This window comes from Entelurus aequoreus, linkage group LG23, assembly GCF_033978785.1.
Source record: "Entelurus aequoreus isolate RoL-2023_Sb linkage group LG23, RoL_Eaeq_v1.1, whole genome shotgun sequence".
Classification (NCBI taxonomy): Eukaryota; Metazoa; Chordata; class Actinopteri; order Syngnathiformes; family Syngnathidae; genus Entelurus; species Entelurus aequoreus.
The window spans coordinates 14,796,850-14,820,965 of NC_084753.1; the positions used below are offsets into that span (position 1 = coordinate 14,796,850).

A 24,116-nucleotide genomic window follows, 5' to 3' on the forward strand; every position below is an offset into this window, starting at 1 on the left:
GGCAGCAATGTTTGTTTGGAGCAGCTTGTGGGTGAGAAGTTGGAGCCAGGAATGTTGGGATATTACAGTATTTGGAAAATACTGTAGAGAAGGAATTATTACTGGTTTTAATGACAAACCGCGGTAAACCTACCAACGGTTAGTGTTCCGTTTAAACATTATTGGAAAACCGTGATAATCGCACTTGAATAACTCACGGGCCAGCGATACTGCTCATTTCATAGGGAAGCAAGTTAGTGCCCTAATCGCTAGCTAGCTTAAATACTACCACAAATACAGCAGACATTAACGTCTTTTTTCCAATGACAAACAATATAACCCTATCTAAACGTGTATAAACACATTGCTGTCTGAGCAACTGAGCTATCCAATTGTGTACAACGGACCTAGGACCTATGACCGAGGACAAAGAGATTGCTCTCTAAACGGGCTTGTAAACAACAGGAAGTGAACACACCTTTACAAATTAAAACAGAAGATAAACATATTTAAACACTCAAATAAAAATAATACCGCTCTCAAGAAGCCAGAAAATATGTCATGTTTCTTCTGCCAAAAAAAAGTAGATAGTGTGTATATTGGTTGATTTATTTATTATAAAGAACTTGGTTAAAATATTTTAACCAAGTACTTTAAAGCACGTTCAACAATATCGTGATAATGATGATAACCGTTATAATTTTGGTCACAATAACCGGGATATAAAACTTTCATATCGTTACATCCCCAGTTCCAAAACATCTTCTTTTCACTCCTGACTGTTTTCGTCTCCTTTGTCTGTCGTTTCTTTTCGCTCAGGTCTATTTTTGCGAAGCATTTCATCTTCGGATAACAGACATATAGGTCGGATGAGCGCAACCTAAGCGTTCAGACTGCAGTCGCACGGAGACATATCTGATGAATGACCACATAACAATGAGGCCTGGATCGTATTCGATACGATTGATATAGTACTTTCCACACTGACGAGATAAAAATCGGATAAAGATCAGATATGGGCAAAATAAATCGGAATTGATCTGCAGTGTGAACTTATCCTCGTACATACTGTAGTGTAGATGAAACGCAAAGGTGCAATACTACGGAATTATTTGTATTTAAACTCACACTTTATATACCAATGATGTTCCATAAAACCACTTCACTAATTACACGGAGAACATTCATGGATATTTTGAATGCATTACGCGGAATAGCCCATATGGCAAACGAAGCGCAAGTGGCTTTGTCCCATTATGCACAGTACGTGTCCTTATCCCTTCCTGTGTAGCTGGGATCCACCCCAAACAACCTTGAAAATCCTGTTACAGAACGGAGGTTTTTCAGCAGTGGTTGCCATGACAACTGTGCAATTTATTTCGGGCTCCTTTCAACTGGTGTGTGAGATCAGAGATCCCGAGCATTATGTAAGACGGAGTGCACTGTTCTACACTGGGGTTTCCTGCTGCAGAAGAGAGAGGTAATTAATGAGCTCAGGGTGCAGGTAACATGGTGGGAAGTTGAAACTAGATCATTTGCATTTACAACCCACACTGTAACCACTCTACGGTCATTGGGAAAAATAACTATTTTCATCCGGATTTCCTCCCTTATTATTTGTAATAGCCTGCTCATACATGCATTAGAGTTACAAAGTGACTTTTTGATTACTTGGTTTTGTAAACCAGAAAACTATATTTCAAGTTTATATATTTTATACCTTTGTCCAAATGTCTTGTACTACCAGAAAGTACAATGAAAAAACAATAATACTTCTAAATAATTTGGATGCTAAACTAACTTGTAAAAACAAAAATAGTGTCTCTAGGTATGGGTACCGAATTCTGCACTTTTTTAAGCACTTACAAAATTCTGTGCCATATTTCGATATATTTGTTGCACGTGGCGTCACATCCGGTTTCAGACTAAGGTCGGAGGGCATACTTAAAATGTTGGTTCCTAGAGCCAACACAAGTCTTGGGAAACAAAGCTTTCAGATATGCTGCTCCATGGTCATGGAATAACTTCCAAAAGGATCTGAGGTTACCTGAGCTGGTCACTTTGGGGGAATTTCAGGTCATTTTAAAGGATCGAGAAATTATTTCTATTGGGCATTGTACTTGTTTTTAAGTTGTTTTTGCTGAAACATTTTATACATTGTTTTGACCTATCACATGTTTTTATGTTAATATATGCAAGTCATTATTTTTTTAGTTGTGGTGTGTGACTGCTGCTGTTGTTGTTGTTCTGACATCTATTTCTGTAACTTTGTTTTGCTGCCCTCTTGGCCAGGTCACTCATGGAAAATAGATTTTAGCCTCAATGAGTTTTTACCTGGTTAAAAAAAGGAAATCGAATGATTGATTGAGACTCGTCACATCCGGTTGCTGACTAAAAATAGGCTCAAATAAACAATCAGTCAAGTAGCACTCAGCCAAACGTCCTCTAAGTAATGTTGCAATTTTCAACACCAACAAAGCATGTGTGCGTGGTAGAAATATCTCAAAACATAAAACAAAGGGCTCCATTTTGATAAAATGCGCTATCTTGATATCTTGGACTTTCCACAGACAAGCTACTAATAACATTAGCGATTTTACATGGATGATTTCAACACCTCCAAATTTGGTAAAGGAAAATTCAATTAAGATTATTGTTGAAATCAAACAGATGGTGTGTAATAAGCATAACACTTACAGAATAACACTTTGTAGGGCCCAACATAACACATTCAACTTCCTGGAAAAAGCTACTTCTTCGTTAGACAACATATTATAAATAGCCTATACAGTACTGTCATCTAATGTCTTGGAAGTGCAACTTTATTGCAAAGGAGACTAATGTAATCAGATAACAATATACTGTACAATAACTGGACAGCAGTTTAGAATCAGCTGATTTTTAAATGTTTTATACAAAATGTAATTTTATTATCAAATAATTAACATTTATTAACACATAAAAAAAGTACAGAAAGTTGTTACTGTTGAGTACCGGTATCGATTCCCAGATACTGGGAATAAGTACTGTAATGGTTCACATGTGAACGGTCCCCATCTGTTAGCTACTCTGTTATTACAATGGCGACCGGGATAATCTTAAGTAAACAATAATAGTGGCACTAGAAGAGTCGATTTATACATCGTGGTTCATAGTTTTCTGCCATGATTTTACACACTTAAAATAATTCCAAAAAAATTTTCATGATGTTTTGGAAGCTGGCATAAACGTTTTTAAAACACAATGGAACCTCGATTTATGAACTTCATTGGTTCTTGAACATGGTTCATAGATTTAAAAAAAAACTGAAGTTCTCTATAAGAAACCATGTAAATATGAAAAAGGGAATCCAGCCTTGACAAAATTCCAAATTTTTGTAAAAGTTTGTACATTTTTAACACAATATAGAGTGCTATACAGTACTGTATATACAAAAAACATATATAACGTGTGTGATGGGTGAATTATCCCTTTATTTACAAAGCCAAAAAACAACAGCTGAACTGTATTCTAGGGGTGTCAAAAATATTGCTTTTCAGATTAATCACGATTCTTATTTGTAATGATTCATAATCGATTTTTTAAAAGTATTACTATTATTATCTGTCCTGTCCAGCCACTCAGGCAAATCAAACTTTTGATGTAGATTCCCATACAGATTTACTTTAGGAAAGAGAATTGTGGAATACTTCTCTTGTTGCCTTATTTGTATTTGACTTTATGTTTGGGTAGAATTTTATTAAACAAAACCAGTTTTCTTTTAAGTAATATAAAAATTATGGAGCAATGCAGTTTATCATAAAACTGGCATCCAATGTTATTAAAAAAGTATAGATTTTGAATCGAGAACCGTGAATCTATTCTGAATCGAATCAGTACCCCCAAATCTCGAATCGAATCAGTACCCCCAAATCTCGAATCGAATCAAAACCGTGTGGTGCCCAAAAGGTTCACAACCCTAATGTCTTCCTTATGCAGCCGCCGCGCTTACACACACACACACACACACACACACACACACACACACACACACACACACACACACACACACACACACACACACACACACACACAAACACACAAACACACACACACACACACACACACACACACACACACACACACACACACACGCACACGCACACACACTTTCACTAGCCCTGTGGTGCACTCACAGTTTGAAATCACAACATTCCTTAACTTTACCAGCCAAGTTGTTACAATGATTAGGAATAAAAAATAAAAATAAAATTTACCTGGTTAAACTTTTTGAACTGCGGTGGGATGTGATACGACAACGCTGTGGTTCCTTGCTGAACGTTTCAAACTACCAGTTCCTATTGAACGAGTGTTACGGAGGCCAGTCAGTGTGGCTGGGCCATGGTACTTTGTTAAACCTCACTCCCTGACGACTTCCAGAGTAGTGCTGGCTATGCGGTTGATAGCTCGGGCTTTCAGCTCGGTAACGAGCACGCTTGTCTCTCATGCTGGCGACCCAGGTTCGAGTCCCGGGCGGAACAGAAAGAGCAGGGACTGAACGAGGCAGGTTACATTGGGAAAACTAGAATATTTTGTAAACAGGCTAAAAACACAAAGTGGCACAGTAGCTAACAAGCACTGCTGTGCTGACTGAATAAGCAGTGAGCACCGGAGATCCACCAGCCCGCCCATAATTGCTGTGCTGCAGGCACAAAATGGCTGCAATACAGGTACACTATGGGTGGATAAAACAGCCGTACATGGAGACAAGGTTTGTACACCTAAGGGGGCAGTACATCTAAGAAGGACAGCTCCAGACTGGTGAAACTGATTAGGCGGGCCAGCTCTACGATCAGAATAAAACTGGACTCACTGGTGACGGTGGCAGAGAAGAGGACTGTGGAAAAACTACTGAGCATCATGGATGATGCCAGTCATCCTCTGCATACTGTTATCAGTAGCCAGAGGAGACTGTTCAGTGCTAGACTGCTTCATCCCAAGTGCAGGACTAATAGACTAAAAAACTCCTTCGTACCACACACCATCAGACTGTATAACTCCTCTCTGGGGGTGCAAGGGGTACTAGGATGACAGGGGATGCAAAGCAATAACAATACTGAAATAAACTGCAACAAAAAGTGCAATAACAGTGCAATACATTTTCATAACATGGTCACTACTGCCTAGTTTCTTTTGTTGTATTGTTATTTATACTGTTATATTTGTATTCATATTGTTAATTTTTATTTTTATTCTTATTGTAATATTTTCTATTTTATTTCCATTAATACCCCTATTATATACTTTTTAAATTCGATCTCAATTCTGTACACTGCTGCTGGAATTTAAATTTTCCTGAGGGAACTCTCCTGAAGGAATCAATAAAGTACTATCTATTTATCTCTATCTACACTTCAGCATACTTTTATCCAGAAAATCGAAAAGTTTGTACAATGAGGGGTTCGTAAATCGAGGTTCTTATGTATGTCCTTGTCAGTGCCATTTCCTTGAACTCATGGAAAGTTTCATATTGGACATTCAACAGACTTTGATAAAAAGAGACTTACTGATTAATTCAACTTCAATGTGCAAATTCAAGCCTACAGCATATAGCTCTCTCTTTTTATTAGAATTTAGAGGAAGCATAACCTCCTTTATTGAAGGAACTGGAACTTCCTTAACTTTTTCCTTACTTATTTTTTCTTTATGTCCTCTTCTTCCAAACAGACCAGAAGATTGCACCTTGGTCCCGGTCTGGAAAGTTCAATGAAGGCAGACACCTTCCTCCGGCCAGGAACATGAAGGGCTTATCGGGCAGCCGCTCCCAACACCAAATCCCTTTACCCCATGGCCTCGACTATGACCCTCATGTCCATGATCTCCACGGGCACCATGGCTCAGACTCCCGCCACTCCTCCTACCTGCTCAGCCCGACAGAAAGCTGCCCAATGGACTTCCAACACCGCTATTCACCGCGCAGTTCCATCCATTCCGACTGCATGATGATGACCCCGGTTATGATGCCTCCTGTCGCCGCGTCTGACCATATCTCCAGCAGCACCTTCCCTAGAATGCACTACAGCTCTCAATACTATGACTCAGCCACACGGGATGACTGCGTTGCCATCACAGCCTCTGCCACATCACCGGCAGTGGCCGCTGCTGCAGCCGCGGCCGCCGCCTCCTCACACCACGCCGGCACCAAGAGCAATCGTCTACCTGCCAACCTGTTGGATCAGTTTGAGAAACAGATGCCGCTACACCGGGATGGCTTCCACACATTACAGTACCAGCGCACATCTGCCACCGCTGAGCAACGCAGCGAGAGCCCAGGCCGCATTCGACACCTCGTTCATTCTGTCCAGAAGCTCTTCACGAAATCCCACTCCCTGGAAGGATCGTCCAAGATGAACGGCACAAAGGGTGACATTGGAGGAGGCGGAGGAGCAGGGAGTTACTATCATCATGGCCATCAGCCTAACAAACATGGTAGCAAGAGGAGCAAAAGTAAAGAACGGAAGCACCGCCCCGGCGGTTGGTGGAGCTCTGACGATAACCTGGACAGCGACAGCACCTATCGCACTCCCAGTGTCATGTCACGGCACCACGGAGAACACATCACCCACTGTTACCCAGATTCCATACACGGACACCACTTTGGAGACCTGTCGCTCAAGACCTCCAAGAGTAACAACGATGTCAAGTGCACCGCGTGCGACAGCATGGCCATGGCGCCCGAGGGCAAATTCATGAAGAGGAGCTCCTGGTCCACACTGACGGTTAGCCAAGCAAAGGAGGCCTATAGAAAGTCATCGCTTAACCTAGAAAAAACTATGATGCACCCAGACCTCAAGCCTTCACGGACCTTTCATTACCTGCAGGTTAGTGTCACCAGTAAAATCCTCTACAAAACCGTAAGCAACACATAATAAATGAGGGATGCCTCGAATGTCAATAAAGGTCTCGCAAGGCCGAATATTATTGGCAAATTGAAAGGGAGTATGCAAAAAGCCCAGAGCATTACCATTTGGGCAATGACAGGGATCAATATCAAAAATGCCCAACACGACTTACTTTAAATAAAACAAAATGCATGCCACTGATGCATTGCTTAGTGATCCAGCAAGAGAGTACTTTCGGATTCCTGTTGGTCAATTACAGTCAGTGTCCATGATACCGAGAGGCCAATACATTTAACCAGGCTTCCCTTTTGTGTGTGGACACCTCTGGGAACTATTGTGTTTATAAAGCTCTACAGAGTGAATCATTGTCATGGTGACACTGAGAACAAAGAGCTACCGTAGCTGAGCCACGTAAAGAGTTTGTGCAAATCTAGGTCAAAGCGTTTTTTTTGTGTTTTTTTGCTGAAATAAAAAATAATGCTTTACACCTTAGGGCTGCACGATTATGGCCAAAATAATCATGATTATTTTTTATCAATATTGAAATCACGATTATTTACTATCTTATATAAAACACATTTATTTTGCCCTTCTTATTTTAAACAAACAGTATGTGAACAGGGCTTTCATTTCAAAATGAGAAAAAAAAAAAAAGATTAATCATCCATCCATCCATCTTCTACCGCCTGTCCCTTTTTTTGGGGTGGCGGGGGGTGCTGGAGCCTATCTCAGCTGCATTTGGGCGGAAGGCGGAGTACACCCTGGATAAGTCGCCACCTCATCACAGGGCCAACACAGATAGACAGACAACATTCACACTCACATTCACATACTAGGGACCATTTAGTGTTACCAATCAACCAATCCCCAGGTGCATGTTTTTGGCGGTGAGAGGAAGCCGGAGTACCCGGAGGGAACCCACGCAGTCACGGGGAGAACAGGCAAACTCCACACAGAAAGATCTCGAGCAATCCCGGGTTCAATCCCGGGATTGAACCCAGGACTACTCAGGACCTTCGTATTGTGAGGCACATGCACTAACCCCTTTACCACTGTGCTGCCCGAGAAGATTAATCAGTAAAATAAAAAGGGCAAAAGACAAGGGGCTAACTAAAAATAAATATGCCATTGCAGAGTGAGATCATAAAGTGCAAACATTAGTGAAAAAATAAGATTATGCACAAAAGGCAGATACTATGCAAGGAGCACACGGTATATATAGGACATACTGTATGTCTTTACCAATTAAAACGCTATTACATCCATTACTTATGTGCGTTTTTGGTGGATGAATATAGGGTTCCTTCGGTGCACAGCCGATGTTACGGTAGTCCGAGCTTTGGGCACCCTCGCTTTTGTAGCTGTTCGTCGGGGCTTTGCTCCGGTGGCGGGTGGCCCGCTCTGTTTCCATGCAGTTTGTTGTTATACGCGCAGGAGCATTTCCAGGTTTGCAGGAACGAGCAGGAGGCGTTTTCCGGGGTTAAAATGTGGGTCACTCTACAGGAGAGAAGGGCACCAATGTAATATTGCATTTATTTTTCCTAATATTTTCGGGAGCTACAGGCTGATCAAGTGTCAGTCACCCTCTCTCTCACTCTTACTCGCTCTCCACTGTCTTTTGGTCGCCCCATGGTGGTTGGCTGACTGTTGGTTGTGAAAGTGCTTGAATTGCTTTTTAAATGTTAATATCGCCGACTATCACCCTCATTTAATGGTAGCGGTCAAAATCGTGATCATGATTAAAATTGGATTAATTGTGCAGCCCTATTACACCTCTATATTTTATGCACAGTGCCTCCAAAACAGAGTCGACATGTTTTGACTCCTGCCTTGGATTTTTAGTATAAGACTAAATATTTAACATACAGAGTATGACTCTTGACACATGTGGCCTAAAATTCATATCACAATATAGATTGCAGCCTCTTGCGAAAATGATAAACAGTGGTACCTCAACTTAAAAGTATTTTGCGAGAAGAGCTGTATTTAAGGGGAACTGCACTTCTTTTGGAATTTTGGCTGTCGTTCACAATCATTATTAAAAGAAAAACATGACGACGGATGTATTTTTTATGCATTTTAAACAGTAAATAAATACAATCAAAAGTCTCTTTACAATGGAGCCTATTAAAGTCGACCTATTCTGCCCATAAAGCCCTTAAAAAACATCCAAACACCTCCATTAAGGGTTTGATGTATATATGTAATGTAGTAAAGGGAACATTTATAATAAAATTTTCGTATTTTGCTTATTTTAAGCATAGTTTAGATTAAAAAAACGCTCACTGCAGACTTCATGAGAGCCATCAAACGTAATAAAAAAACACTTACTGTACAAGGACTGCTGTCATTAGGATGCTGACTGCTGAGATTTTTATAGATTCCCATTTAGATTAAAAATATCTCATAATCCTTGCGACGAAAAACGGGTGGAACCAAGCGTCTTTTTGTGTCGTTCTCGCCATTTCCGGGTCTAAATTGGCTGTCAAAGTGTACCAACTTGTCGGAATACGTCAACGTCCTTCTACTATCCAAGTGAGAGGCACGATTTATGATCTACAATAAAGTTTGACGGGCAAGGAAATGAGGACGCAGATGATCAGACGATCAAGTCAACATTAGCACACAAGCTTGTGATCACGGCGCCGCTATAAACAGTTTGTCTGTGTTAGCGCTCACTAATAATTGGTTAATATTCAAGTCATGAAATGTAAATGGAGTATGTTTGCGCTTTTTGGATTGTTTTTATGTTGTGTTGTTGGGTTTTACGAGTTAGAATCTTTCACAATGATTGAGAACAATTCTAAAAAAAGTACAGTTCCCCCTTAAGTTGCAAGCAAATATTGGAGTTAGAAACATCGCCATCATTAGCCCCTTTAGGATCAGCTCAAAACATCCGGTTTTACTCGCTAGCCTTAGCTTATAGCTCAAGATTGACATAACTTGGTATTCCAATAATGGGAAGGATTTGAGATACAAGTGTTTTGAGTTGAGAGCACCGTCACAGAACTACTAAAATTAAGGAACTACTGTATATCACAATGTATTTTTTGGAACGTAAATTATAATAGAACCATTCTAAAACAGGTCCATGCTTCTTTTCTCTTGGCTCTCTTGACATATGATGGTACGATACTTAGCATATTTGTACAATGATTTTACCCTCTGTAGAGATCGGGCCGATATTTGCCTTTTTTAGCTAATCGGTGCTCAGCTGATGATCTTCACCACAGCTGTGTCCCAGTTAGGGCTGCAATGATTCATCGAGTAAATCGAGTAATTCATCCTGTGTGCATGCATGTGGGGGGAGGGGACACAGGAGTGCGGATAAAAAGAGATAAATCAAAGAAAAACTAAGAGAAAGTGGACAGAGAGAGAGAGAGAGCGCCGTCAAAGGTTGTGCGACCATTTATGCTTCTTGTTCTCATTATTACAAAATCCTTATCTATCTTCTTTTTTTTTTATTGTTTAAAAACTCAGGTAGTAAGTCCCTGGTTACAGGAAGGCTTTGAGGGCAAAACCCGAATGATTTAAATGAGAGCCAATAGTAGTTTTTGCTTTTGTTTAGTTATTGTGTACTAGCCCCTGTATTGTGTTAAAAAATTGTAAGTAGCGTTCAATACCACAAATGTAATACATTACCTGATTTATAATAATAATAGAAAAAATGACAAATATAATAAAATATGCTTCATAAAAATGTATGTTACTTGGTATAAAAAATGTTCAGTTCTGTTATTTATTGTCAAATTATCGGATCTAATGCCAAAAAAATGTTGACCGGGACATCCCTAAAAACTACATTATAAACTAACGGGACAAGCGGTAGAAAATGGAATGATGGATGGATTATACATAATCTGTATTACTGTTTTACTGTCGCAGATGGTCCTGAGCAACATCAAATACAATATGTATGATATTGTTCCGTAATGTATGATCATTTTAAGTTTCTGGTACGATAATTTGTCTTTGCTTAGTGTAGTTGTGTTTTTTCTCTCTGTAGACCAGGGTTGCCCATGAGGTCGATCGCAAAGTGACCGGTCAGGGCGTGTCAGTCGATCGCCAGCCAGGCATTAAAAAAATAGACCTAAAAATGTGTAATCATCATTCTTCACTACGACGTCACTTGATTGACATTCTTGTGAGATGACACTGGGTGCTGCGAGCTCATTGTTAGGAAAAAAAAGACCGGCAGGAAGGCAAAAAAACTATTTTTATTTCAACAGACTCTCGCGCCGCACCTGCTGTCAAAAGCCTAAAGACCGACCGCACAGTTCTTGTCTTCACTCCATCCTGCCTGCGCTAACAAAATAAGAGTCTCAGAAAGCTAGCGCACAAAAGCTACGGAGTTTGCCGTCAATGTATATCTTGTAATGTGTATAAAAACGAGTATGGAAGTTGGACCAATAAGATGTCAAAAACCAACCACGTTCATGTGGTATTGGACAGAAAGGAGGACTTTTGTTTCTCCTCCACAATGTAAATTTTAAAATGTGAAAGTTATCAGCTCAAGCTGCCTGACCATTGTGTGAATTAAGCTATGAAGAAGAGAAACTATTGTACATCGTTTATATCTGGTAACCATAATTGCAAAACAACTTTCTCTACTCTGCTAACCAAAGTCCACAACAGTAGTGATATGCAGCCAATAACAGACAATAAGGCTTACCTTACGATACAATATGTATCACGATACTTGAGTGGAAACATAATCCAGTTTTGTGATTAGGGATGGATACCGAATCCAGTACTTTTTTGTCCACGACCGAATCCCGCTGGTCCTGCCGGGCACCAATTCACGTAAAATCCATCGGTGCCCTGTTTCGGTACCTGGGACGTCACGCCCGGTTGCCGACTTAACCGTCACCTGGCGATCACTACAGCAGCACTGAGAGTAATTGCACCCTCCAAAGTAATTGACTCAAAAAACGCTCCAACGTACTGTAAGTACAACAAGGTTCCACTTTTGGACTAGCTTGATGCTAATATACATTGGCTTTGCTATTGACATGCTACTGATTTTACATGGCCATTTCAACAGCTCCAAATTTGTTAATGAAAACTACACTTAAGATGCACATTACAGTCAAACAGCTGGTGCGTAAATTGTACAATACTTACAGTGTTAACACTTTTTGGGCGCAACAAAAAAACTACACAGCAAAGACCTAACTGGCTGCTAACACAGAATAAACTATACACTGCTGTCATCTAACATATTGGACTTGCAACTGTAATTGAGACTTAGAAATGTCACAATAAAACAATTATTATATATTAACACACACAAAAGTACCAAAAATGTTAACCGTTGATCGATTCCCAGATAGCGGGAATCGGCACCACTTTGGTTCAAATGTGAACAGTACCCATCCCTAGAGTAATTGCGATATTGTGATGTATCGATATATTACGAAATTCTACTTTTCACTCTTCTTTTCATCGCAACAACGTTGTATCTCCAGAATCTTAGGCAAACAAAGAAAGAAGTAGTAAACATATTGACAAATTGAGGTGCTTTCAAACATCGATAATTCCTGTCCGTGACTAAACGGGCGAAGTGGTTTGAATTTGTGCACGAACATCCAGTCGCCATTGAAAAACTGTCAATCCAGCAGCTCTCTCAAAGGCGTTTAACAAGCTTGTGTGTCAGCTGGCACAGTCCCTCCAGCTGACACCTGCTCAAATTTAGCTCGTTCTCGTGACAATCTGGTAGGACTTCAGTCAGGAAGCAACACACTGTAATTAGGACTGACATATTTTTAGGGTTAAGTAACTTTTTTTTAGACATTATGATGTTTTTAATGTCAAATAAATATATATATTTTTTTATCTGTCACTGCGGGTAGGATTAGTACTAACAACAGGTAAAGTCAAACATCCACATTCTACAGAGTTTATTATTTTCAGTGAGGCTGGAAGTAAATAATACTTTGTAATAATTATAACAGTTTTTGCAAACATCCTTAGCAAATTCAAGTATATCACGTTTACAATTTCCCAAAACAACACATCTGAACATGTTTTAATTATACACCTTTTCTGTCCATTTCCTGTGTTTAACATAGTCATCATGACATCATTTATCAGTTAATTTATTAACAGTACAGTTAAGAATTTGTGGAATCTTTTTTTATAGTTAAAAGTAATGTTTTTGGTGCTTTTTTGAAATTCCTGCTTAATCTCAGTTCTGCATACAGTGAAACCAGTTTGCTTTAAGCAAATGACATAAAAAAAACCTAAACCAAAACTAGCCATTGTTTTTTTGTTTTTGTTTTTTTTACCAGAGACATAAGGAATAATCGGCGATAATTAATAATTTTTGAACCTACAACAGTTTGTTGACCTCGTTGTCTTCCATGTGTGCATATTTTTATTTTTCATTCTTCTCATTTCAAGGGATATTTTGTATTCATTTATATTTGTCATACTACCGTACTTATACTATATTATAATTATCTAAATAAACTGCAGCAGTAATTTCAAAAAAAGCATATGTGCGGAAATCTGTAATCCGGGGGCTAACAATCTAAAATATAAAATGTAATTTGGTGCATTTTGTTATTTGGTGTGGTAGAATTCAGGTTAATACCACCGTGCCTTTATTTTGAAGCATACCTTGCACTTAACAGGAAGTCACTTTGTGTATATTTTAATACTGTATTTATATATATTGTAGTTGACGTTAATGAGGAAGTTGACAATACTAGATAGTAGGTGTGTCGATCCAATGAGGATATCTGTTTGCAACTAAAATCTAAAAAATGGATGGATGGATGGAATTCGGTGCTTCTCAATTATTTTCTGTTACGCCCACCAGGAAGAAGAAAACATTTATCTCACACCCCCTCATTTTCCAAAGCAACTATAAAAACTATAATGTTTCCAATAATTTATTATAAGTACACCTCTGCCTACAAGTGTATCCTTATTAACAATAAAGAAAACCAAAATAAGGAAATATTTATGTACTTACAACAACAACTAAATAACGTTACCAACATTGTCTTTACTCTATTTCAAGATTTAAAGTTAATCAATTTGCCTGCAATAAAAAAAATTTAAAAAAATATTTATTTAAAGTATATAAAAAAAATTCACGGATTTAAACCATTTGATACTGAAAATTTACATTAAATAAACTCAGTAAATAATAATACATCAAATTGATCAGCAACATTACTCAGGAGCACAATATCTAAAACACTTTTACCTACAAAACAAAACAAAAATAAAACATTTTTTTTTTTTTTTTTTAATCAAAATTAAGAAGTCAGGATTAATGGCTACAATGGGTTTTGTAGTGCACAGCTTTTCGAAGCGGGGTTTGAAGTATGATACCCGGTGGGCCGGTGGCCCACCCCACATTTTTAGAAGAACCGCCTTAATTGAACAATATTGCAGTCTAAAACAGCATGTTTGTTAATACAAACAAGTATCAAATACTCATAGTTGCATATTATTTACACATACAAAGTCTCCAAGGCATAAATGTATTAGAACGTATCCAGTAACAACCGTGTCTGCATCATGAGCTTAACTTAATGAATTATTGCGACTACTAAGTGTCGCCAAAAAATTACCACTCCAATTAAAAGACATCAACAGTCAATTCCAGTTGATAATAAGTAGGTTAATGTTTTTTCATACCGATCATTCTTTTCTGTTGGAGTAATTTCACTTGATCAAGCCTTTTCTAACATTTCACACTACAAAATAGTGAAACTATGTACTATGATTCGTGCTGTTATCGTATCGGATTATATTCGGTATCGACCAACACTCAAGGCTTTAATATCAAAAGTGAAAAAGTTGTATCGAGACATCCCTATTTACAACAATCATAATCACACTCATTTCAAACTTTCTAAATCCTAAGGATGAGGCAAACAAACCGCTAATTGTTCCAGAGAGGCATGAGGTGGTCATACAGTATGGAGGAGCAACCCCACTACATAGACCAGGGGTGTCCAAAATACTAGCCGTGGCCGTTTTCAATTTGGCACATGAAACGTCAGGAGTTAAATAAGGAATCTTTCCCAGAAGGAGATTGCATTAATTTTAAATGCCATTGTTGCTACAATTTTGTCATCATCAAATGGACAATACAAGTAAGTCAGGTCAATGACCTTTAATTATGCTCTGAATAAAACCATGCGCAGCATTTACTGATATGACCAATGGAAACAACCTTACATCATCATGGTACAAAACAAATAAAAATTCAAATCCAACCAGCACAAAATATCAACCGACATGCTCACACATAACACAACCTGCTCACTTAACTTTGCGAATATCATTATAAAAATGTCCATGCATCATATAAAATTCAAAATGACACCCATTTAAATCCATTACAATGCATGATGGGAAAAATGTAAAACACTCTGCCCACTTGTCCATGTTTGGCGCACTTTAGCTGTTTATATTTCTGATTGATTACAAAACTTTAAGGAGGTTGTCACAGAAGTGAACATATATATATATCAGGGTTTCCCGCAGCACCTAAACTAAAGTCTTAACAAGCTGCTCCGCTTAGTTCTGCCTCTGTCAGTATGTCTCTGTAGCACCCAGCATTGTCCCACCCACAGAACCATCTGATTGGTTACTCGCAGAGCGGTAACAGCCAATCAGCAGTGCGTATTCAGAGCGCATGTAACAGCCAATCAGCAGTGCGTATTCGGAGCACACGTAACAGTGCTCAGGCAGGCAGAGAGGAGAGACGGTGGGGTGAGCAGAAAGGTGTTTAGCAGGTGAGCATAATGCTGCGGACTCTCCCCAAATTATAATAAACACCTCCCAGTCAACTACTAGTAACATCACTATGAGCCCGTTGACGTTCCAGAAACATAAGCGGCAGCTCAGCTCACTCGCAGTCCTTGTGGTGAAGGCTAATTAGCTTTTAGCGTTACGTTAGCTCACTGTGCAGTGTGTGTGTATGTGCGTGTGTGTGTGTTACGGACAGCAAAGCCCTGTCTGTCTGAGAGAAAGACAAGCATTATGACCTACAGTTAACAACTAAGTTATTTCACTTTACCTTTTTCTGTGTTGATTGAGCTGTGTTGAAGCAGCAAAAAAGGACATTATGTTAAATGAAGAGTTTCCTGAAGCTGTCTCTCATAGTTGATATAATAATGTAACTGCATCATAAAGCCTACATGAACTCCATGGTGTTCAGGGATGAATAGTCTCTCCTATTGCTATTGTACTATTTTTTCAGCTATAGTTACATTAATCATTAGTAATGTAGCAGCCTAGTTTTGAATGGCACGGTCCCTGCTATCACATGTTGATAAAAATATAACATTTACATAATAAAAATCAACTACAGGCTTCCCAAATGCTGTAATAAATTAAGCATGATGAGTTGAGCATATGTCAGCATGTGGCCCCACTTTTAACTCTTTTGTTCAAACGCTTATTGCAAACGCTTACTTACAGTAAGTCATTAATTTGACTTTGTAAGTCATTATTTTGACTTAGTAAGCAATTATTTTGTCATTATTTTGACTTAGTAAATTACCAAGTAATAATAATGACGTACTTAGTATCTCAGGTAACTAGGACTGTTTTGTTTTTACTTTACGGAAAAAATATCGAGATATATATAATATATCGCCATTCAGCAAATGGAGCGGAAAACACAACCAAAAGTTGTAGGCTTCTTCACGCGACAAAGCCGGCCTACTTCACCACAGTCTGTAGTCTATTGCCCCCCGGGCTGTGGTGGCAGCGACGAGGTGGAGACGTGATGGCGACAGGCCAAATTACACCGATCCTTACACCCACCCACCCCCCTCTCCGGTCCCCTCCCCCTGGAGATTCACCACCTTAACTAACATATATATATATATATATATATATATATATATATATATATATATATATATATATATATATATATATATATATATATATATATATATACATACATACATATAATATATATATATATATATATATATATATATATATATATATATATATATATATATATACATACATATAATATATATATATATATATATATATATATATATATATATACATACACATATATATATATATATATATATATATATATATATATATATATATATATATATATATATATATATATATATATATATATATATATATATATATATATATATATATATACACACACACATATATGCGGCCCCCAAGTCAAAAATTTTGGACACCCCTGACATAGACCCATTTTTCATAGACACTGCATGAAACCTTTGGATCTCAACTTGTATGTCGACAAAAGAAGTAATTTAAAAAAAATCTCAACTGTATGTAATAATATTGAAGAAACCTATTTAGTGTAGCTACACTTTTTCCAAGATTACACGTTTCATAGAAGAGAAAAATTGTCCGTGTTTTCAAACGGTGGCCTTTTATTTGAGGAAGTGGCATGTACTGAAAGTAGGGGTAATCAGCCACTTGTTTTAGTGCAAAAGCAGGCAGGCTGTATTGCTAGGTAAAGTGAGCACTGTGCTTGAAGCTATTCTAGTGTACTGTGGACTTATCTGCTCCATGTGCACCATACACTGATAATTCTAGGGAAGTCTTCGACTAAAGATTTTCATGCTCGAATCTGATTCTTTTTTTTGTAGGCTACATGTATGCTGGCAAGAGCACAGCTAATGGGAATCCCCACAAATCAAACATATCTTTTGCGACTTTTCCAACCTCAAACAGGCAAAAACACTCAGATAAAAAAATATACACCATCGAGATTGGATAGTTTTGTGAGGTCTCCGACAAGACGATCAAACTTGACTACCTACAGCAGGGTTTCTTAGCCATTTTTGTCAGGCTGTCAGAAACAATTTGTTGTATTCACCTGACCTCACGTCCGGCTATGCTAGACTCAAAGTGCTGGGCCAGCGAGCGTCTGTTGTCATAGCGTTCTGGGTGGCATTTTGCCTTTCTTGTAAAAATAATGCCCTATGCAAGCATTGTTTTAGGCTGTTGAAACCGTTGAAATCGCGAAAAGGATCAAAGTTTCTTTAGAGTTCCTCGAAAGGTAATCAAGAAAGGTGATAGAGTGCAAGATTTTACTAAAGAAGACGAGAAAAGTAGCACAAACTGTAGTCGAAGAAGGCAGAGTCGGAGAACGCACAAGTTTGCAGTGATCACTCCATTAAAGGTTTGTTTGATATACATTTAACATTTAGTATTTTCTATTGAAGTATTATCTTGATATTATTTGTACTTCTGAAAACACATTTTTGCTACGAGTGTTTCGTAAAGCACCAACTCAGAAAATGTGAGCAAAATCTAAAAGAGTTGAGTTTTTACAAAAGGCAACAATCATAAATGAAGCTTTCAGCACAAACACAATGTTGACATCTATAGTTATATTTTGATAAAAACGGGAAAAACATGCATGCTCGTGAACGACGCGTACAACAAAAACAAAGCAACAAACATGGCTGTAAACACGAAGATGAATCATGAAATGCAACTTTCCCCCAGCAAAAACGATGGATGATTTATCCGGGAGAGTCTTGATACCAATGTCCTTGACACACACAAATAAGTTGTAGACCTCCATGCTTTTCCAAGTTTTTGTCTGTTTTGTTGTGTAGAATGATGTCTAGAGCACCTTAGTTCCACATGTCTGGGAACTCCACCGAAGGATAATCCTTGAGATCACTCGACAAATCTTATTTTGATATATATATGGAGATCTTATTGTATAGTTTGCATTTTTTGCTCATATCTGCTTTTAGTGGTAAGATCTAGGCCCCTTGCGTACTGAAATAGTTTGCACTTGGTTTGCTGCACAGTAGCCATGTTGGTTTGGTGCCCCACCACTTCGTTCACTTCTGTTCAAAAGTCATGTTTCCAAATACAACCTATTACCAAATGTTATTCTTGATTTCGATTTTGGCTTTTCACGATCATAAAAATATTATCATTGAAGAAAACCCCGATTAATAAGTCTTGCATGCAGATTCCTGAGCTCGTAACGGTAAAACGGATGAGTGAGCGTATGAGTGAAAAAAAGAACCAGGTTTACTGGAAGTTTGGGATCTCACCATAGTTGCTACTTTTTTGTTTGACACAGCGCTAATGTGCCTAATGAATAATCACTAAACTAAACCAAGAAGTAAGTCATATAATTTCCGCGTTCACGTAACTGCGACCGGAGTCACAAAATTGGCCAATAAAACGGAATCCGCTGTTGAAGGCAGAATATCACAGAAATTGGCATAAATGTGAGGGAAATGCTGTCATTGTAAGAAGATTTGTTTGGGGGGAAAATGTGTCCGCTCATTCATTCCCGAAACACTCAACCGCCCTGTCCTGAACTTCACAACGTGAACAAGGCCACTTGGAACACCAACTAAACTACGAAGCTAAAGCTGTGCTATATACTATATGCACATATACACCCACAACACATTTCATCTGCTTGTGTTTTTTAAACATCAACAAAAAGGGCAAACCATACCTAAACATGTAACACACCAAGTTGTCAGCTTGGAGCTCAGAACAACAGCACACCTTCCCCCTTTACAATAACAGCGCAGTGCGCAACAGCCGGTCCAATTGCGCTAAGATATTAAAGGTTTCAAAAAATACCTTACACAAGTATAATGTACTTCATTACTACACTTACACATTTTTTATTATTCCTACTGTTATTTTATTATATTGTTGTTGCTATTATTGTTTTTTTAGTTGTTGTTTATTCGTTACTAATGTTTATTAGGTTGATGTTTTAAATTATTTTTAAAGTTGAGTTATGGTGGTGTAATAAATACTCATGTTTTCAAATTCGTTAATAATTGTGGTATTAATCGTAACTTTAATATTAATCAAAAATAATCTTGCTTATTATTTTGGCCATAATTGTTGACCTTTACTGCCCAGACAAATTAACGCAATATTGCAGATTAATCCATCACATTTACTTATCTGATTATCGTCACGCATGTGTAAATGGGCATTAGGCAGTTGAGTTGACACGCTGCATAACCAAACAAGTCAATATGAATAACACTAATGTTAATAAAAAATAATGTTGGCACTCACTATGGAAAATTAATTAACAATAATGTGGATACATGATTTTTGTTAATATGAACATGATGTTTAAGGTGTTTAATAAATAAATAAATAAATATATATATATATATATATATATATATATATATATATATATATATATATATATATATATATATATATATATATAAAAATATATATATATATATATATATATATATATATATATATATATATATATATATATATATATATATATATATATATATATATATATATATGTATGTGTGGGGAAAAAAAACCACAAGACTATTTCATCTGGCCTGTTTCATGAGGGGTTTCCTCAATCCTCAGGAGATTTTAATGGAAGCATTCACATACCATGGTTTATATAGGGCACAGAGCGGGTGGGTACAGGCAGGCGTGGGGGCGTGGTGATTGGCTCAAGTGTTAACTAGGAGGTGTTTCCTTCTGTGACGGCATGCTGATACAATTTCGCTGCGCTTGTTGAGGGATGACAAGTCTGGACGGTATATGATAAACAGTTTCTCTTTTAAGCATAGGTTGCATCTTTTATTACCACTGTTGTAAGGTGTGCTGGATGCAAGAATTTGCCATGTTATTGAATATTCAACATTGTTGTCTTTGAGATTCCAAATGTGTTTGCTGAGTTCTGTAGTGTTCCGCAGGCTTTTGCATCTGAAAGAAGCTTTGTGATTGTTCCATCTGGTTTTGAATTCTCCCTCAGTTAATCCTACATATTTGTCGGATGTGTTAATGTCCTTGCGTGTTACCTTTGCTTGGTAAACGACTGATGGTTGTAAGCACGCCCCGTTGAGAGGGCAATCAGGTTTCTTGCGGCAGTTACAGCCTTTGTCGGCTTTGGAGTCGTTCTGCCTGGTGGTGGGCGGCTCCTTTTCGATTGCTTTATTGTGGTTTGAAATGATTTGTCGCATGTTGTTCATGCAGCTGTAGCTCAATTTAATGTTGTTCTTGTTGAATACTTTTCTTAGGGTGTTGCCTTTGGGGAAGTGTTTGTCGATCAGGGTGAGGAATTTGTGGCCAATATTAGTTGAGAAGTTTTTGCTGTATGGGGGGTTGTACCAGATAATGTTGTTTCGTTTTCTGCTCCTTTTTGGTTGGTTCCCTGGCGTGGGTTCGTAGGTGAGGGTGAAGTTGTATCCGCTTTCATCAAGTGCTTTTTGGTACCGGGGGGTTGCTTTGTCGAATTCAGCTTTGCTAGATGACAGCATCGATAGTCTTTTATTAATTCCGGTAGGTATTCTTTTTGTGGTGGTGGGTGGGTGGTTGCTGTCATGGTGCACGTATTGGAGTGTTGTGTTGGGTTTCGTGAATGGTTGGTAGCTGTTATTCCTCAGGTTGAAAGTGACGTCGAGGAAGTTGACGGTTTGCTTGTTGGCTTCAATCGTGATCCGTAGGCCGTTCCCTTTGAAGATTTGGCATATACGCTTCTTGGTATTCTCGCTGCTCCTTGGCGAGGCGCGACACACTGCCAGTCCGTCATCACGGTAAATACCAAGGTTCAGGTTGAGGCTAGCGAGCTGGGAGAGGAGGAAACTCCCAACAAGTTCGCACGTTTCTGCTCCATCAAAACTCCCCATAGTTACGTCGAATGTTGAATTGTTCTTTTTTTGCCATGGTGTACCGTTGCGGATGAGTATGGAGTTCTTTGCGTGGAAGATGATGTTTCTTTCGTTGCCTGTGATTGAGTCGTAATCCGAGGCAAAGTCTAGTGCTTTGGTCAGTAGGTCTTGCGTGATGGAAGGGTAAAATTGTTCGACATCGAAGGAGATAAAGTTGTGCTGTTGTTTGTCTTGGATGTTGCTAAACCATTTGATTACTGCCGCTGTATTTCTCCATTGGTTGAGTGGTGTTTTGTCTGTAATTTTTGTGTTGATTCTATCCAGGATTGTTTTGCTGATTTTTCCTATTTCGGATTTAGTTGGGATTATTAGTCAGCATGATGGGTTATTTGCGAAGTTGGGTTTGTGGTCCTTCAATGTGATGAAGGCTTCTTTGTTGGCCCACTCCAACACTCCAATACGTGCACCATGACAGCAACCACCCACCCACCACCACAAAAAGAATACCTACCGGAATTAATAAAAGACTATCGATGCTGTCATCTAGCAAAGCTGAATTCGACAAAGCAACCCCCCGTACCAAAAAGCAATTGATGAAAGCGGATACAACTTCACCCTCACCTACGAACCCACGCCAGGGAACCAACCAAAAAGGAGCAGAAAACGAAACAACATTATCTGGTACAACCCCCCATACAGCAAAAACGTCTCAACTAATATTGGCCACAAATTCCTCACCCTGATCGACAAACACTTCCCCAAAGGCAACACCCTAAGAAAAGTATTCAACAAGAACAACATTAAATTGAGCTACAGCTGCATGAACAACATGCGACAAATCATTTCAAACCACAATAAAGCAATCGAAAAGGAGCCGTCCACCACCAGGCAGAACGACTCCAAAGCCGACAAAGGCTGTAACTGCCGCAAGAAACCTGATTGCCCTCTCAACGGGGGGTGCTTACAACCATCAGTCGTTTACCAAGCAAAGGTAACACGCAAGGACATTAACACATCCGACACATATGTAGGATTAACTGAGGGAGAATTCAAAACCAGATGGAACAATCACAAAGCTTATTTCAGATGCAAAAGCCTGCGGAACACTACAGAACTCAGCAAACACATTTGGAATCTCAAAGACAACAATGTTGAATATTCAATAACATGGCAAATTCTTGCATCCAGCACACCTTACAACAGTGGTAATAAAAGATGCAACCTATGCTTAAAAGAGAAACTGTTTATCATATACCGTCCAGACTTGTCATCCCTCAACAAGCGCAGCGAAATTGTATCAGCATGCCGTCACAGAAGGAAACACCTCCTAGGTAACACTTGAGCCAATCACTACGCCCCCACGCCTGCCTGTACCCACCCGCTCTGTGCCCTATATAAACCATGGTATGTGAATACTTCCATGAAAATCACCTGAGGTTTGAGGAAACCCCTCATGAAACAGGCCTGTAGAGATGAAACAGTCTTGTGATTTTTTTTCCCCACACATACATATTACGCTCTACCACGATATCGAGCACTATATATATATTTTTTGGATAATCTAATTAAGACATATATATATATATATATATATATATATATATATATATATATATATATATATATATATATATATATATATATATATATATATATATATATATATATATATATATATATATATATATATACACACACACACACAAATACATGTATATGCATATATATATATATATATATATATATATATATATATATATATATATATATATATATATATATATATATATATATATATATATGCATACAGATATACATATACATAGATATATATTTTGTTTTTATTTTATTTTTTTTAAAATATATATATATATATAGTCAAGGTTTCTGTGGTTTATCCGTTATACAGTGCTCAATACCGGGGTAGAGCGGAATATACGTTAGGTCAGGAAAAAACACAAGAGGCTATATCATCCCTACAAGCCTGTTTCGCAGGTTCCCCTGCTCGTCAGGGGATTAAAATCCTGCAAAACAGGCTTGTAGGGATGATGTAGCCTCTTGTGTTTTTTCCTGACTAACGTATATATATATATATAATTTTTTTATTTTATCCATTCTTGAAAATCAATTTAAAATATAAATAAATAACAATGGTGATTTAAATATTTATTAATTTGTATAAAAGAAAAATAACCCATATGGAATTGCGATTTATCTTAATTAATCTGATTTTTTAAAAATTATTATTTGACAGCACTATTCAATTTGTCATAGCATACCACCACTTAGGTCAATCTGTATTTAATAGACTATTTTCACATGACCCTGTCCGCTGAATACATTTCCATATTTACTTCCTCTACTTGTGCTCCCCAATCGAATAAGATATAATATCGATTAATAATGAGAGGTCAAGTTAGATTAGTAACGGTTATTATTATTGATCCTTGAATAATTAAATCAATGGCGCATCAGAGCAGCCGAGTGACAAGTAGGAACTGCTGCATGACTAATTAATTTGTTTTTTCACAAACGTGGCAAAATGTGTAATCAATACACTTCACCTCAACTCTCACAACTGAGTGATTCCATTGCAGCAATTAAACAGCAGCTAAAA

The 24,116-nt window shown here is 38.1% G+C and overlaps 2 protein-coding genes across 4 annotated transcripts in view; one reads left to right on the top strand and one right to left on the bottom strand.

The window, feature by feature from the left end:
- The window catches only part of LOC133640451 (cytospin-A-like), a 266,085-nt gene that overhangs the window by 183,404 nt on the left and 58,565 nt on the right, over positions 1–24,116 (bottom strand). The window lies entirely within an intron of this gene.
- Positions 1–24,116, top strand: part of dlgap2b (discs, large (Drosophila) homolog-associated protein 2b) — a 205,962-nt gene that overhangs the window by 112,348 nt on the left and 69,498 nt on the right. For both annotated transcript variants that reach the window (XM_062033874.1, XM_062033875.1), the window contains exon 2: positions 5,686–6,839. In XM_062033874.1, the coding sequence (XP_061889858.1) occupies positions 5,757–6,839 (1,083 nt within the window). In that variant the 5' untranslated portion in view covers positions 5,686–5,756. The remainder of the gene's footprint in view (positions 1–5,685; positions 6,840–24,116) is intronic.